The 18,496-nt window shown below is 31.7% G+C and overlaps 2 protein-coding genes across 3 annotated transcripts; one reads left to right on the forward strand and one right to left on the reverse strand.

Annotated features, from left to right (window-relative positions):
* The first annotated feature begins 6,541 nt into the window (after positions 1 to 6,541).
* LOC107917084 (ADP-ribosylation factor) lies at positions 6,542 to 8,939 on the forward strand. Of its 2 annotated transcripts, none has more exons than XM_016846472.2 (7): positions 6,542 to 6,846; positions 7,314 to 7,472; positions 7,574 to 7,644; positions 7,956 to 8,075; positions 8,201 to 8,319; positions 8,420 to 8,501; positions 8,622 to 8,939. In XM_016846472.2, the coding sequence occupies exons 2-7, from the start codon at positions 7,325 to 7,327 to the stop codon at positions 8,625 to 8,627; spliced, it is 546 nt and encodes a 181-aa protein (XP_016701961.1). In that variant the 5' UTR covers positions 6,542 to 6,846; positions 7,314 to 7,324; the 3' UTR covers positions 8,628 to 8,939. The 2 variants fall into 2 exon arrangements, with proteins under 2 accessions (XP_016701961.1, XP_040955528.1); XM_041099594.1 differs by having other exon boundaries at positions 6,786 to 7,057.
* LOC107917072 (gibberellin 2-beta-dioxygenase 2) lies at positions 8,729 to 12,706 on the reverse strand. Its single transcript, XM_016846462.2, has 3 exons — positions 12,226 to 12,706; positions 9,563 to 9,857; positions 8,729 to 9,491 (listed from the first exon to the last, which is right to left on the reverse strand). The coding sequence occupies exons 1-3, from the start codon at positions 12,603 to 12,605 to the stop codon at positions 9,216 to 9,218; spliced, it is 951 nt and encodes a 316-aa protein (XP_016701951.2). The 5' UTR covers positions 12,606 to 12,706; the 3' UTR covers positions 8,729 to 9,215.
* Positions 12,707 to 18,496: the final 5,790 nt, after the last annotated feature.

Genomic DNA, 18,496 nt, shown 5'->3' on the forward strand with positions numbered 1-18,496 from the left:
TGGGGGACCGATTGTGCAATATTCCCTGCCCCGCATACTCATCGTTTTGCGCAGGACTAAATTGGAAAAGACCTGAAATTCTGTGGCCGAAATTAAATAAAATAAAAGGCTGCATTGAATCTGTCGCAAGATTGGAGGGACCAAAGGCGCAAATTACCCATTAGGGCAAGAATGCGTAGGTCTCCCTCCCAAACGGCGCCGTTTTAATCACCATAAAAGCCTAAAAAAACCTGCCTCCTGCAGTTTCATTTTTCTTTTGCAAAGGATCACAAAAAATAAAAAGGGGGGTCCCTTTTCTGTGCTAGGGTTCCAAGGCTAGGAACCCCGCCGCCGTCACGCCTCCACTGCCCGGCGGCCGGAGCTATGCGAGGACGCCTCCCATCAGCGCATTGAAGTGCATTTAGAGGTCGAAGTCATGGAACAGAGAAACGAAGGGAAAGAGAAAAGCCTTGGCCCCTCCTTAAACCCACATCTGGCGATGGTGAAGTACCATCGACGGCAGGACTAAGGGCCAATTCGGGTAGTTCTTTTCCTCTTTTTTTTTTCTTTATCTTTTTTACTTATTGTTTTGAAATAGATTAAAAAGGAAAAAAGAAGAAAAAAAGATAATAAAAAAACTATAGAAAGAAAAAAAAAACGAAAAGAACAGTTCTTAAAAAAACAACCTTTAGAACTTCAGTTTCTGACTTTCGATTTACTGATGTGCATTCGTCAAAAATTACAAATAGATGCAGTGGTTTTTTTATAACCGAATTACAAGTCCCTCTATTTCTAATTTTTTGTCTTTTTTCCATTTACTGCTACTGTTGCTCGTTGCGTTCATTTTTGCAGATGTCAGGCAGCGTGATAGTGGCATGCGGTGGCGCGAAGGGCACACGAGGCGGCCACGTGTGGTGCCAGAGCTGGGGCAGTAGCATGCGGCGCAGGTATCCCCTTTTTTGCTGAAGAAAAAGTTTGTGGGCTAGGGTTTTTAAATGGGTTTTGGGTTTATTTTTATGTAAAATGGACTGTTTTTGTTTTTATCATTTGGGTTTGTTTTGCTGGTATGGGCCCGGGCAAAAATGGGCTCTTACAGTAATAACATACTTGTTCATCTAGTTTATTAATAAAAGGCATTGTCATTATTATTGCAGTTTCTATTTTTATGTACTAAATAAATTGTTTAATAGTAAAGTCCTAAGAATAATACAGTTATTCTTAAATATCCTTAGTCAAGTATCATGATGGGCTTAGACAACATTAGTGCATTGAAACTAATGTGTAGTTGATTGATGACGAAGTGTTGTCATTGACATAGGGATGTCAAAGTCAACACATTAGTACATGTTAGGGAACAACATATTAGACTGACCCACCATGAGAATGTTTATTAGATTATTGTGTAATAGTCATAACATTTCTGTAACACCCCTAACCCATATCTATCGCCAGAATAGAGTTTCAAAGCATTACCGAAGTTTATCAATCAAACAGGCAGAATTCTCAAACATTTCATATCATCAAAACAAGTCATCAAAGCATCATTTTAATCCAAATTATAAACATACCAAATCCAAATCAATTTGCCTAGTTCATGAGCATTTAAACATAGAATTAAATTCACATGCACATGCACATATCTAGATTTAGTTCAATTTATCATGCCATAATATGGCTTAAAAAACAAACGTCATATTTATATGTATAAAACCAACCAATATTAAACTTATAATCTCATTTACATTTAATCCTCAAAATAACTATTATTTAGACACCCTAGGTACAAGCCGACACAAAAGATAGATATCACCATATTTGAGTTCGAGAGCGTTGTTGGATGTTGAATCGACGATCTAAATTGAAGTACCTAATATGCGCACGAAAAACAAAACCGTACGCTGATTAAAACTCAGTGGTATTTCTATAATCCGAATATTAAAGACAAGATAATATAATATGCATATTTTAATTATAAGCACATTTGAATATTTAAGATAACATTTATTCATACAATGGCATTAGCCATTCAATATTCAATTCATAAATACATCATTTCATACCATTCTCAAATCTCATCACTTGCTATATAATAGATTTTCACAATTTAATATATATATCATTTAAACAATAATACTATTCAATCCATATACAATTCATGAATACGTAATTCATGTGTCCCATTTTTATGTTTCAATTCACTATCCCATTTTCATTCACATACAATATCATTCAATATCAATCATAGTATTATTTTATTTAATTACCCCTATTAACATGGCTCGGATTCGGACGGATACAAAGATCCAACCAACACACCAGTTTGGCACCTAGTGCCTCATCGGATAAATCCGAAGTAATAACTGTATCCAGCGCTATATAAATTTGACACCCAGTGTCTCGTCGTTTAAACCGAAATAAATTGGCACCCAGTGCCTCATCGACTCGAAGTCGAAGAAATCTCTGAACTCGTCCAATCCTATGGCATGTTATCTATATCCGACTCAGCCCAATACAGTTAATAGAGTTTAATTTCACTTTCCAAATACAACCAATATTCAATTATCATATTTGCACCTAGTGCCTCATTGACTCGAAGTCGAAGAAATCCCTGAACTCTTCCAATCCTATGGCATGCCATCTATATCCGACTCAGCCTAATACAGTTAATAGGGTTTAATTTCACTTTCCAAATACAACCAATATTCAATTATCATATTTGCACATATATATATTCATTTCAATTGAAATAATCAGTATATTCATAATATATATATCAATTCAATCCATTCAATCAACTTTTAATTCAATTCAATGTCAAAGTGTCAAATACTCACCTCAACACTTACCATTTGCATTAAATAAAAAATACAACAATTAATAACTAGTTTTGGATTATAGAAATACAAACTAAAAATTCCGAGCTATTCAATGTCGACTTTATCTTTCCCCTTTTTAGTTGAGGATTTCGGTACGACGTTAGCTACGGAATTAAAACAATTAAAATTCATCAATACAACACAATTCAATTTCATATTTAATATTTCAATTTTTATTCAATATTTTTCTAAATTCTAATTTAGTCCCTAAATCAGACTAATTTTTATTCTTCACAATTAATTCTATATTTTCATACAATTTCCACTTTAAACTAAATTTAACTCCCTATTTTCACTTAAATCCCTAAATTTTGAATTTTTTACAATTTAGTCCCTATTACTTAAAATTTGCAATTCATTCCACAATTTAATCCTTTTTCATTTCAAACTTAAAAATCTATCAATTTAATCCCTAATACTAAAATTATTCAACATTAAAAACATTTAAAAACCTCAATAATTGTTAAAATTTCGACATGAGTCAGGTAGTACTTAACACTGAGATTCCAAAAACATAAAAATTATAAGAAAAAGGACTAAATTGACTAACCAATTGAGCTTTGAACCCTAGAAGTCCCTAAGCCTTGTGTCTTTCTTTCTTTTTTTTCTTTTTCTTTCTTTCCTTTCTGTTTTCGTTTGGCTTTGGCTTTCTATTCTTTTTTTTTTAAATTCATTTACTTATTTTATTTTATTATACATTAGTTTATTATTATAATATATATACTTATATATTAAGTAAACTTATTTTATTATAATATATATTCGCCTCATTAAAGAATAATGAAATTATTGCTTCTTTAGTCCCTTTAATTTTTCTTTAATTTATAATTCAACTTTCACCCTATATGCAATTTAGTCCTTATACCTAATTACTCTTAATTCATGCAATTTCACTTAACCAAAACCTAATCAACTACACAACTAGCTTCGTAAATATTTTTAATAAATATTTACGAGTCTGATTTACGGGAACGGAGTCTCGAGAATGCACTTTCTGGCACCCTTGACTATCGGGTCGTTACAATTTCTCATAGTGATAATTATATGTATGATCCTTAGACTTGAGATCATCATCATTCCAACAACTTGAGTCATACATTTTGACACAATCAAGTGTCTTTCATAAATGGTCGTACTATGAAGGCTGATGTTGTGTGTGCCACAATCTTTGTAGTGGGATGTAAGTGATCATGATAGGATTTGACCCTCCTACATAATGGAAGAAATATCTCAAGCCTCTTAATTGAGCGAGACTAGAAATGCATGGTCATGCTCAAATTAGTTAGTACGAGATATCACACTTATTTCTTTATTAAGTCTACTCAAGAATCAAGAAATAAGAGATTAGACTATACAAGTGTGATTATTCCATGACTTGTGTTTAATCTAGATATAAAGGTCAAAGGGATGTACTACATAATAATGTTGTCACAGAAAATCATATCGAACCATGACTTTCTGTGACTTGGATAACAGTAATGCATTGCTAGATGTTACTCACTATTTGTAACATTAGAATATTTTAATGTTATTGTCAATGTTACAGGTTCCTATAGGGTCATACCCTTTGGTTGGGACGATCAAAATGTAATGAAAGTTGGGATTATGTTTAACATGTCACAAAATTTAAATTGATTATAGAATTTTTTTAATAATTAATTTAATTTGACAATGTTAAAATAAAACATTATATATGTCCATACTTGACGCACATGTATATAGAGGAATCAATTAAAATAATGATGAAGAATGTGTTTCACATATTTTAATTGTATAAGCCTGCCTAATTGAATTTATTAAATATTATATTTAATAAGAAATTTGATTAAGGGGTTAAATTAATTTATATCTACTTAAGCCAATGAGATAGTCACGTTTAAAAGATATCTCATGTTTTTCCTCTAAGAGTTTTAAGGCAATTAAAACTTGTTTTTAAAAGGCTTAATCTCAATTTTTGTTTTTAGCCGAAATACTATCTTTACTAGCAGAAAGAAAAAATTTAGTTTTCCTCTAAACTGTTCGGAGATCTTTCTGATCATCCTCTTCTGGGTGGATCGCGTAGAGGTCGGGACTTTACGTTGTGGTTGTGGTTTGCAACATAGGTAGAAGGATCCCCTTTGTACTATATTTGTTTCTAGATTATTTAAGGTACATTTTTTACCTTTCTCAAACCCAGGTTCGTTCCTCGTACATGGATCCTTAATTGTGATCATTGAAATAATTTTTCGTTGTGCTAAGGGGCGTTCCGAAAATCGAACACCAGCAACCATCCAAGACTCAGTAGCTCATATTGAATCAAATTTTTGTCTCTTTTGTATGTATATATAAGTTAATGACAAGTACCTAAGTTAAGTCTTGTGGTTTAAGGTGATTATGGCATGTTTTGGGTATTATGAACCTATAAGGTCTTATTTGATAAATTTCAATACTTAAGTAGTGAATGAATATGCGTGTTTATAGGTGTTAGATTACTTATTTAACATTAGTATGTTAAATTCATGCATGTGAGTTTGGTATGAGTTTGTGTAAATTAAGTATGATTTGGTTGGTGTTTGAATGTATTAAAATGTTCATTCTAGGTCATTCTACATTAGTTTCTCCAGACACCAAGAACAAGTCTCGAAACTTTAAGAACAAACTTTATCGTTTGGATCATTTCATTGACTTAGGTCTCGAAACTGACTGAACAAGTCTCGAGACATCATGGGGTAAGTCTCGAGACATTGTAGACTGTGTCTCGAGATAAGGGCACATCAAAGTTAAAATAAATTTACCATATTCCAAGTCTAGACAAAAACCCTTTGTCTTAAGACATCTCAACATCGACACTAAATTAAGAAAACAGGGGAATTGCATCTCAAAACATATCCACATCGAACCTTAATTTCTCGAGATATGAACCCTAATGTCTCGAGACATATCCATATCGAAATAAAAATAGTAAAATTAAGGGAGGCCTGTCTCGATACATGGTTTCATAATCTCAAGACTCACAGTTAGATTTTGGTACTTAGAATTCAAATTCAAATCTCAACTCCATATTTGACCTTGTACAACCCTCTACCTACTTTGAACTAGACTAGTTAACATTTATTGAACTTATTTATGTGATTAATTAAAATGATATATGAATTATTTGATTAAGTCCACGTCACTTAGTAAAATGATATTAACCTAGCTTGAGTTGCTTCGACAAGGTAATGTGACATCACATTCGGTTAGTAATGAATATAAATATACTAATGTTTTCATATTTTATTATTTTTATATGAAATACTTAAATAAAACAATTAAAAATGAGATATCTAAAGATTTAACTCGAGCCTAAAGAAGATACTTGTGTTTTAATTGTCAAATAAAATTTGTATAAATATGATTTTAGTACTATTTTATAAATATAACACGGATGTAATTTGATTTTTGTTTGATTTTTCGTCTACTGTGTATTGTAGAGAAATGATTGTATGAAATAATGATATTATTCATTTCTGATAGTTTAATGTCACATCAGCAATTTCATACTGAATTTTAGAATTTTTATTTGAATTTAATTTTTTTAGGATGAAAATCCTAAAATTCAATATAAAAATACTAACATAATATTAAACTATTAAAAAAAATACAGAATCACCGTTTGATACCATTCTTTACCATGTATAATATTAGTTGTAGAAGGGGCTATATTTGCATTTGTTCTATTTGTGAAACAAAAATGCTATCCCCGTTTAGAAAACCGATCTCCATTTGCCAAACAAGCTGAGTGGCATATCAAGCGTCGTCATAACGGCGTCATAATGGAACAAGCTAACCATCCGCCAAAATGGCAAAATTTCCCCAAAAATTAAAGAAAAAAACAAACGACGTTCCGTCAAGTGAAGATCCATGTTTGGATCTATAAATACCCCATCTCCAAACCTGCCCATCTCCTTTCATTTTGAGAGGGGTAGATCTTCGTTCAACCACGCCTAATAACCGCTCGGATTTTTCTCAGGCAAGTTTCTCACTCTCTCTCAAAGCCAAAAAACTTTCATGTCTCAATTAATTTTGCTCTAATTTTCTTTCAAAATTTTCTCTCCCGATTCGCCTTTTACTTTTTAATATTCTTTGAATTTTAACTTCAATTTTATTTCGAAAGTGTGTTAAAATCTTTTGAATCTTCAATTCATCGCTTAGTTTCGTCTGATCTGAGTGTTGGAACTGTCGTAAGTTCGTTAAATTGCTTCGATCTGCGTTTTTTTCATTGGTTTCATGTTGTAATAGATCGGATTTAGAGTTTTTATGTGTTGATTTCGACGAATTCAGGCCTGTTTTATTTGCGAATGTTCCTCGATCGATCTTATGTTGTTTCTGAATTCTGGCCGTCGGATCTGCTCTGATCTTGAATTCTACTATATGTATTTTATTTTCAAATTACATTGATGATCTTTGGAAATTGTAATGTGGATTTGTGTTTGGCAGACGTGAAAAAAATGGGGCTGTCTTTCACCAAGCTATTCAGCCGGCTATTTGCCAAAAAGGAGATGCGCATACTGATGGTTGGGCTTGATGCTGCTGGTAAAACCACCATTCTTTACAAGCTGAAGTTGGGAGAGATTGTCACTACTATTCCCACCATCGGTAAGTCGCCTTCTTGCCTTATAAAGTTTAACTGTTGTTATCCAAATGAATTTTGGTTCGATGAAGGATATGGCTAACCATGATATATTGTAATCTCGTAGGTTTCAATGTTGAGACCGTTGAATACAAGAACATCAGCTTCACTGTTTGGGATGTTGGCGGCCAGGACAAGGTAACGAGGTTTAGTTTCTATTCAAACACGTTGATATTAATTATAATGTTTGCATCAAACAAAACAATCTAGGGAATCATTATGGGTGGGATTGTGATTGTATCGTATATTATCTCGAAAACATGAATGTGTGCAGTTCTGTGGAAGGAGTGGACACATACTAGATGTCTGTTGGTAAATGAAATGGGGATGCTTGCAAGTCACAATTGAACCTTATGTTCTTATTGTAACTTAGATCTATTAGATCTGTTAGAACAATGAAAAATGTCTTAATTATTTGGCTGGTCTATTTGCTCTAACTTTCTACATAGATCCGACCATTGTGGAGACACTATTTCCAAAACACGCAAGGACTTATTTTCGTGGTTGATAGCAATGATCGTGACCGTGTGGTTGAAGCTAGAGATGAGTTGCACAGGATGTTGAATGAGGTACATAAGCTTAAATTTCTTGTTACCAGTGCTATGATGCCAATGTTTACATGATGGTTGTGAAATTATTAAAAGCTGCACTCTGGAGGGGGCTTTGTGCTGAAATCTAACTTATTATTTGGCAGGATGAGTTGAGGGATGCTGTGCTGCTAGTATTTGCAAACAAGCAAGATCTTCCAAATGCTATGAATGCTGCTGAGATTACCGACAAGCTTGGCCTTCATTCTCTCCGCCAGCGTCACTGGTGAGACGAACAATTCTTTGTGTATGGGTGTGGTGTGTTGGTGCATCTGACCCCTTCTTTTGTGGATCTTTATGTTTCCTCTATGTAATATATTTTGCAGGTATATCCAGAGTACATGCGCCACATCTGGTGAAGGACTGTACGAGGGACTGGACTGGCTCTCAAACAACATTGCAAACAAGGTATGTTCATGCCAATGACTCTGATTATATAGTTAGAACTTAAGTTTGCAGATTTTTTAGGCGGTTGAGCTTCTTCTGCTTCTCATTCACTTATGCTGTGATATTTATATGAAATTGCAGGCATAGATGGCGTAATTGACTTGTCTGTCTCAGAAAATGCCAGCCCCTTTCGGAATTATTGATGTTTCTACGTCCGTTAAAATGTTTTGGTTTTTCATGTTCTTTTGTTTCTTGCAAACTTTGTCATTTGTTGCTTCTTGTAGTTTAAGAATAATTGGTAAAATTTTCGGTTTCTATTGTTGGTCTTGGTAGTTGGAAAAAAAAATGTATTGTTTTCCCCAATCTCGAGGTCATTCCTTTCTTGATGGAAATTAACAGGTTAAGTCGGTTTCTTTAATCTTTAAATATAAAGATACCAGATTTCTTTGGATTCTTTAATGCTCGTTTTAGCATGTGCAGTAACTGCAATCTTTTTTTTTCTTAACTATTAATGTCTACATTTGAAAATTTTGCAACAACAAAAAAAATGGAATGATGGATAAAAATATGGCGCAATTGGCTAGGTGAGCCTTTCTTGGCCAACAGCAAAGACAGTCTACCTGTAGATATCCCGCCAATTAGTTAGGACTAAAGAAGGGCATCAGATAAAAGAAAATTTCCAGAGCTAATATAAATAGAATAAAATCCCCCATCAAGTTAAGGCCTATATATGCGTTACGTAATATGGATTTGATTGGTGGAAATGAATGAAGCCTTGAAAAGGTGAAGACGTGGATTCCCCAAGCGTAAGGAGTAGGCAGCTTTCTTGTAGTCACCCCAAGTAAAGGGCTTGTACAGGCTGGGATTTTCCGATGAGACCAGTTGTGGGAGTGGGGAGATGGTTGTGTTAAGCGGAGGTGCCCCGAAGTACATGATCGACATTCTTGAATTTTCAGTTGAATTCGCCATTGCTCTATGCCTAGCGCTCCTAAATCTCTCGTTTGTCAAAACCTATCAAATCATTCAAAATGAGAAACAGTTTACTCCAGGTCTTTAATGTACGAAGTAGCTAGGGTACTGACCCGCAAGGCATCTCCGACGATGACGAAGAATTGGGTAGGGTCAGGGGGGACTGGGATCCAAAACCCATCACGCAAAGCGATTTGGAGGCCACCAACATCATTGGATCGAAAAATGGTGAGGATCTGAGGGTCGGAATGCTCGCCAAACCCAACTTCATCATCGTCTTTGCTTTGGACGTCTGTGATTAGTTTACTGAAGGCGTACTTGTCGTGGAGCCATAGACCCTCAGCCACTAGATCTAGAATCTCGCTTGCTAACTCCCTCACTGCTTTTATGTACTCATTCGCAGCACTACTGTAAAAAGTACCCAACAATAATAGATTAAGAAAATACCATCCAGTAAATTTAGAATCCAAGTTCAGAATTTTTTTCTCCCTTCATTACAACTAAATTAATATGAAAAATTGGATTTGGGCTTTTTTCTTCTAAAGAAAGCGATTGATTCATGAAGAAGATTACGTTGAATCATCGCCGATATGAATATTATTCTTAATGATTTTAATCCATTTTCGTTCAATCAAAACAGGAAAAATTTATAATTCAATTCTAGACTCTCCTAAAATAATTTCTAAATTCACCCTTAATTCTTAATATAAGAAAATATAAAAAATTTCAATTATGCTTACCAACAATTTAACAACTATAAGATTTTATATTAACATTTCATAAATCAAACATTACAATTAAATTATCTTAAGGAACAAACTCTTAAATCCACAGCCTATTTCATTTAATTTGTACAAATATTTTTACAAAATATCCAATAAATTTACAGCTTAAATATTATCATCACTTTCATAAAAATAAAATAAAATAACCTAAAAAAACTTGTTCAATTTTGTAGTAGGAAATTATAGAAACAAGGACTTTTCTGTTGGGGTTATGAAATAATAGTGGTGTAGGTCCATTTAATTCATATCATCTTAAACTAATTCATTATGCATCATCCTTGAAAACGAAATCATTATATTTATATGGTAAACAATTTAATAATTCAACAATAATATATGTTTTTTAAGTTAAAAAGTCTTCAAACTTTTTTAAAAAAAAAGTAATTATTGAATATTTGAACGGTCAAAATGCATTAAAAAAATTATTTAACTATTAACTTTAACAGTGACCGTTAAAATTAACTGCTCTTAATTTTTTCAGTTAAAATCATTATGTCACAACTATGGCGTGGCATGTGATAAAAAAAATAAATTTAATAAAAAGTATAAAAGATATTTAAAATTTATTAAAAATTATAAAAATGGTAAAAAAAACATTAATTAGTGGTAAATAAATCTCCGGCAAAATGAAATTCCGTACTGGTGCTGTTGGGGTGAAATGGGCCACTCTATGTACTATATTACTGTTTATTAATTTCTCATTAAATAATTTTAACTCCATATTTAATTCATTTAAATTATATATATAATCAGGTGATGTTTAATAAGTTTGGGATTGTGAATCACATCTTTAATGTTTTATTTTTTTAAATGATTTAGATATATATATATGAAACATTTGTATTTATAAGTTAATGTCTCTTTTAACCAAATTTAGCTTATACTTGAACTTAAGTGTAAGCGAGGGGCGAAGATAGAAAATTATTTTAAGGTAAAAATTAAATTATAATTTTTACGATCGTAAAAATACAGTTTCACCATTTTAATAGATTATATTTTTATAATTTATAAAAGATTAAATTAAAAATTTGTCATTTTCATGGGGCCAAAGTGCAATTTTATTTTTACTAAGTTAAAATTTTAAAGGGCGTAAATGAAAATGCACAAATAACTGAGTTTAATATGAAAAATGAGAATATTTTTAAAAAAAATGGTACTTAAAATATAAATTTTTTTAAAAAAATATTTTTTAATAATTTTAATGATTTTTATATATTTTTTTAATTTTTAAAATTTAAAAAAATTAATTAAATGTTAACGTGTGTATACAATGTCAACAAAGTTAAAAGATATTAACTTTTCTTTTCATTTTTAGGTGATTTAACAAAAACAAAATTACATGTTTAAAGCTAAAAAAAGTAAATAATTAAATGATAAATTACATGTTTAAAGCTTTAGATTGAGTTTGTGTCATAAGTCAAGTGGACACTAATTTAATTAAAAATTACCTTTTACAAGATAAATTATATTATTATGAGAATATTTTTATTTTTATATTTTCATATAAAATCAATAAAAATTCAGACTTGAATTTTTATACATTTTAGCTGTATCATGTCAAACAAAAATTTTATATAATTTTTTAATAAATATATATATTTTTATACTTTTCTTCCCACCCATAATCTAATTATGCATAGAAAAGGAGTGGACGAAGCCATAGGCAACATGAACCTTGCTATATATATATTCTGCATCACACTAAAGAAACAGAAAACAGACGTGTTGTCTCTCTGCTCTACTGTTTATGGTTTAATATTTATATTCATATCTGTCTTTGGTCAACCTTCTTAACCCATTTTTTAAACCATAACGTGCATGACTAAATGTTTTTCCAAATTTCAGACGTGAGGGCAAAGTTTTCTTTTTCAAAACAATCATTGAGGAATTCGATATTAAAATAAAATTTTGTTAAGGACTCAATTTAACTTAATTCCAATTTAATGCAGTTTAAAAATAATGTTAGTGAAAGGAAAACAATGGTAGCATACCTGAAATTTTTAGGCTCATGGGAGATGGTATTGGATGTTTGGACAATGGAGCAAGGATTGGTGGGGAGGAGAAGATACTCAAGCTCACCCTTATCGCCATGGAGGCCGATGTTTTTGGAACCATAACCAACACTGCCGGCAGGCACCGCCTGTTGCTTATCGGGAGCCGGTTTGTTGAAAAACCGAAACCCCTCGTCTTCCAATCTGGATATTATCTCCATAGGGACGCCATGGTTAGTGAGCTTAAAAAATCCATAGTCTTCACAAGCTTCGACGACCAGCTTCGACACTATGGACTTGTCAAGAGAAAGATCAAGTGTCGGAATCCCTACTGCCTTGGTTTTCTTGGTTCTCACGGGAACAGGAGACTGCACTACCATTTTTCTTCTTAACTTTTGAGCCTATGATGATAAGAGTTGGAACTTGGAAGACGTGGAATCATGGCCGGGGAATTTGCTTACAATTTATACAAGAGAGACGGATAGGGGTTATGATTATAAAAATTCCATAAATTTTTTTATTCAACTTTAGCTTTCAAAGCATCATTTGAATATTTTAGTCCCTGTATATTTGGAAAATTAACATTTTAGTACATTAACTTTGCATTAATAGAATGACATAACTTAATCGTAATTGATGCGACATCAAACCAAATATTAAATCAATTTAAAAAACTTATTAGTTTTGAAAACAAATGGAATGACAGTGACTTAATATGGACCAAACTATAAATAATTTAAACATTTATATAAAAAAAAGAAAATCAAATTGAACCCAAAAAAATTTGGGGTAAAATCAAAATAGATTTCTTACCTTGATTCCTTCTTCAAAATGGTTGCTTAACGTGTAAAGATTAAAATATTAATTTTTTAAATGTATAATGATTAGAATATTTATTTTAATAATAAAAGAAATAAATAAATTGATATGTTTTTTTGTTAAAACAAATAAATATGTATTCAATCGGTTAACTAAATTAATCGAAATTTACGTGTTTTTTTGTTAAAACAAATATAAAACATATTAAAAGAATAAATTGATAATATTCTTTTGAACAAATTAAAACTACATATAATTTGTATTATTAATTATTAAATTCGATTGATTTTAATCGAATAAACCGATAATTAAACTTTTAAAAAATCATTAATCAATCTCTGACCAAATTAAATTGATTAATCAATTAATTAATTAAATTACTAAAAAAAAGCTGGTTTAAAAATTATTTGAATGAATAGGTCAATTTTTGAAATATTTATCGGAATATGTTGATTTTAGAGAGAGAGGGTGAAAACGCATCTATTAGGGACGCTTTCTTGCAAAGACAGTCGTGCTTTCACTTGTTCTCTCTAAAATTAACCATAACTATTTTAAAAATTGGCCCATTTTCTTAAAAAAAAATTTTAAAACAGACTAATTTAACACTTAAAATAATAGTGAGAAAGAATTAAAGCCGAATATGACATGGTGATTACATATATAATATAAGCCTCACAAATGAGAAATGAAGATCACAAATTATGAGATATGATGTGAGTCCTACAAACATGAAAAGCAACTACAATCTCATGTCCCATCATAAAAGATAATTTTACTACTTCACCTTTCATTATACGGATATAAAGCCAACGTACGTGTCGTTTCAAGCCATAACCACTGTCGGATTGGTTCATTATTTGAGTTACCCATTTAAGTTTGAAGGGTTATTACTTTCAGGATGTATCACGTTTTAAAAATTGGAAAAGGGATCATCCATTTTTGATTTAATTGATTTAATTAATCGAAGTAGTTTATTCTATTTAATTAAATAAATTATTTAAAAAATTTATTACAATAATATATATGTATATATAAGTGGCTCAACAGTTGATTTAACTTTTTTTTATCTCGATTCAATCACTAGTTTAAATAGTTTGTACCTATTAACGAGTTAACCACTCCAATTAAGGACGAAACTAGGAAGGTTGGTAGGCCTCGACTTCCTAAGAACGGAAATTTTCATTTTGGTTGTTTAATTTTTACACTTTGGTCTCCTCAAAATGATAAAATTTTAATTTAATCCTTTAAAAATTATAAAGATATAAGTTATTAAAATTATAAAATTACGTATTAGCTCTCATAAGAATATACAACTCAATTCCAACCCCTGATCCAACCCCTTATTCCAAACTAATACCCCAATCATAGGGGTGAGCAAAACTCGATTCGACTCGAAAAATTCGAAAAGAATTCGAATTTCGAGTTAAACGAATCGAGTTATTCAAGTTAATCGAGTTATTCGAATCAACTCGAATATTTTTTTCGAATTTCGAGTTCGAATCGAGTTGAGTTTTCGAATTCGAATAATTCGAATAATTCGAATATCAAACTATAATATTTTACATTTTTACCCCAAACTCCCAAACCTTTTTACTTTTCCCTCCAAACTTTTACTCCTTCCCACTTTCCCCCCAAAACTTTTACTCCCCTCCCCTCCCAACCCCCCAATCTACCCAAAATCCATTTCCCACCAAAAATTTACTCTCTCATCTATTTTTTCTCAAAATTTTACTCCCAAAAACCCTCAAAACCTTTTATTTTCCCCCAAAATTTTTACTCTCTCCCACTTTTCCCCTAAAACTTTTATTCCCTTCCCATCCCACCTCCCATCTATCCCAAACCCTCCCCCCTCCAATTTTTTTTAATATTTTCCCTCCAAAATTTCACTCCCCTCTATTTACTTTCCCTCAAACTTTTATTCCCCAAAACTTTTTATTTTTCCCCTAAACTTTTACTTCTCACCCTTTACTCTCAAATAAAAAATCAAAATTATCCAAAAAAAATCACTAAACACAAATAGTAATAATTTTATTTATATCTACTATTTATATTATTAAATTAAATTTCATATTTTATATTATTTATATTATTGAATTATTTAGTCATATTGAATATTTATATTAAAATTGAATTATTAATTATGCCATAAAATATTCGTGTTAAAATTTTATATTGGTATCAATTTCACATTTTATTTTTAAAATAACTTTTATTAAAAAAATCATATTTTTACATTTAATATATTTTTTAATTCTAAAATACATAGTGAGAAGAATCTGAAGATAATTGAAATAACTAAGCAAGCAAAGAAGCTAACCAATATAAAAAATTAATAAATAAATTATGAAGTGATGAAAGTTAATAAAAAAATTGATTAAGGTGGACAAATTTTATTACGATGGGTGACAATGGTTACAAGGACCCAAAATTATTTTTTAAAATTTAACTCGAACAAATATATTCGATTCGATTCGATTCGAATTCCATCTCACTCGACTCGATTCGAGAAAACTTCAAATAAAGTTAGGATGATAAAATGAGATTCGAAAACTCGATTAACTCGAAAATTTTCGATTTGATTCGATTCGATTCGATCGAATGCTCACCCCTACCCAATCAAATTTCGATCCAATCGACCAGTCCGGTCTGATTCTGAAAACAATATTCTAAGCAACATTTTGGCTTTAAACCACTGAATATGAAATGGGATTTATATTTTGAATGTAATTGAATCAAACTTATCCAAACTCGATTTGATTTATAATTATTACATTTTTTATGGAAAAAAAGAAACAAAAATATTATTGAAGATGTGAAGACCATTCCTCCTAAGATATTCTTTTTTTCTGTTTGATTTTAGAGCTAGCTTTCAACATCAAAAAAGGGATGAAAACATGTTCATTGACTAATGTTGTTTCCCATTTCATTTCGAACACAAAGGTTGTCAAATAATGCAGAATTAATTTCTTTTCTTCTTCGGCCATTATGGTGAATATCATATGACCCACGTATTATTGTTGTTTATCTTGTTTGTACAAGCCCATTTTTGCCCGGGGCCAAACTAACCCAATTACAACCAGAAACCCAATAGCCTAGACCAAAACCCGAAGCCCAATAGGCCCATTACAAACCAACCCTCACAAAGACATAGCCCAGCAGACCCAACCCACCTAAACACTAACCCCAAACCCAATAAGCCCAATTACCTAAACCCAAATCAGGCCTAAAACAATTAGTCAAACTAGAGTTTCAGCTTTTCTGAAACCCTAACGCCGCAGCCGCCACTACCTCTCCTGACCTCCTGCCACTGCCGCGCCGCACGTCACGTCTCCCACTTGCCACCGCTCACCTACCCTCTGACTCTGCCACCGCGTCAATCACCTACAAACACACAAAGCAACAAGACAGTAGCAAGCATTTTTTTTTCTTTTCTTTCAGCTATAAAGCTGAAAAGATTGTAAAGTAAAAGGGGGGATTTTTCTTTTATTTTTTTCTTCCTTTCTTTCGGCTATAAAGCCAAATATGCTGTAAAGAAGAGGGGGCTTCTTTTTTTTACGAAGATTTAAGAAATAAAAAACAGAAAAAGAGTTTTTCTGAAAAGGTGATTTTTTTAGATTCAGATTTTTCGATCTATTTTCATTTCTTTTGTGTTTTATTTATATACATATAAACTAAATAGAAAGTATAAAGAGGGAGAAGAAGGGTTACCTGAATCGACCTGTAGCCCCGCCGTCGGTATCCCTTCGCCACTACTGGATCCGAAATTTGAACTTTGAACTTTAAATATCTTTTAAATAAGTAAATTTTTGGCATTCATTCGCACATCGAGAATTCAAGACATTGTGTCCTAACTTACTGGATATAATTTCTTTCTCGATTAACGTGAAATATGTCATTTTCCCAAAAAATTTCAACATTTCAATAAAGGATCGTATTTTAAATCTCTTTAAAGTTTTCAATCTTCGACACTAAGACATTAATTAATCAACTAGGTACCAATTTTGGGCGTTACGAGGGTGCTAACCCTTCCTCGTACGTAACCCCGTTTTTTTGAATTTCGTGGACCAAAATCGTTGTTTTAATAAAATTAAATCGTTTATTAAAAACTACTTTTCAAGGTGGCCCGATCACACCTTATCAAAAAAGATTGGTGGCGACTCCCACACTCATTTTCATTTTGAAAATCCAAGTTGACCCCGTTTTCAAAAAAAATGGTGTGAACATTGTTCATCACCTAAGCCATGAAAGCGACATTCAGTCACTTATAGTTCATAAGAGATAATTTAAGATTTTTTATTTTTGTTGAAAGAGGGTCGGGTCCAAATTGTCTTCAATCGAGGTATTGTCATCCTACTGTATGTTCAGTATGAGTTTATAGAGTAGGAAGACAACCCTATTAAACACAATATCATATCTTATCATATAAGGATAAATCTTAAGTTTATACATTGATTTTATTTATATTATTGTATGTGAACTTTTATTTAATATTAAATTTTTTATTTTGATTCAATTATTTATATGAAATTTTTATTTTGATTTTGAAAGAAAATATGGACTAAACTTTTTTTTTTGATAGAAAAAAAGAAAGCATCATAATGCCTTATTTCAATTTGTTCTTACAATGGCTTCTCCTAGTTTATCTTCTAGAAGTAATTTCTTAACATGAAAGGGAAAAAAATTCTATCTTAACTAAACTCTCCGCATTTGAGGAACAATTCCTTGCTAATCAATCTACAACCATGTTCTCTTCTTTACGCACAAATTGGAATTTAATATCAGCAAATTGTCGTTGCATCATCTTTATTTTTCTGATTATAGTCATTGTAGGTGTACTCCTCAACCCCTCCTTAATCTTCTCCATTGCCGTCATACAATCAGTTTCAAGGATAACCTTATCATATCCTCTGCTTTGTGCCATTTTTAGGTCATGAAGAATCGCCCATAACTCTGCATTCACCGCCGACCCCCTTCAATGCAATTCCCAACAGAGTCTCTCAAAAACACCCCAACAACTGACAAACTCTCATTTAGGGAAAATACTTCCGATCGTAGATGTACTGATCCAGAACAAAAATAAGAATAGTAAATATTCACACATCCACAGCACTATTTTCCCACATCAAGAAAGAAGAATTGAGAATTGTGTATAATTTCATATAATTAGGTGTACAACAAAACCACAGTTGAAAATTTCATATAATTGGGTTTCTGAAAACTGCTTTGCAGGTTTTTTATTTAATTATTTAGAATAATTTATTTAATTATTTTTTAATTTAAATGACTGTCTTATGACAGTGTGGAGAAAAAATATTTATAGGCTGCCCATTACGGGTGTCCAACCCTAGATTTCCCACTCGCATCTAAGGAGCACAAAACTCTCGTTATTAAGTGTTAAGAGATCGTTATTTCTTTTCTCATTTCTCTTTTAGGTTCATACTAGGAAATAGCA

The sequence above is a fragment of the Gossypium hirsutum genome, chromosome D08, assembly GCF_007990345.1.
Source record: "Gossypium hirsutum isolate 1008001.06 chromosome D08, Gossypium_hirsutum_v2.1, whole genome shotgun sequence".
Lineage (NCBI taxonomy): Eukaryota > Viridiplantae > Streptophyta > Magnoliopsida > Malvales > Malvaceae > Gossypium > Gossypium hirsutum.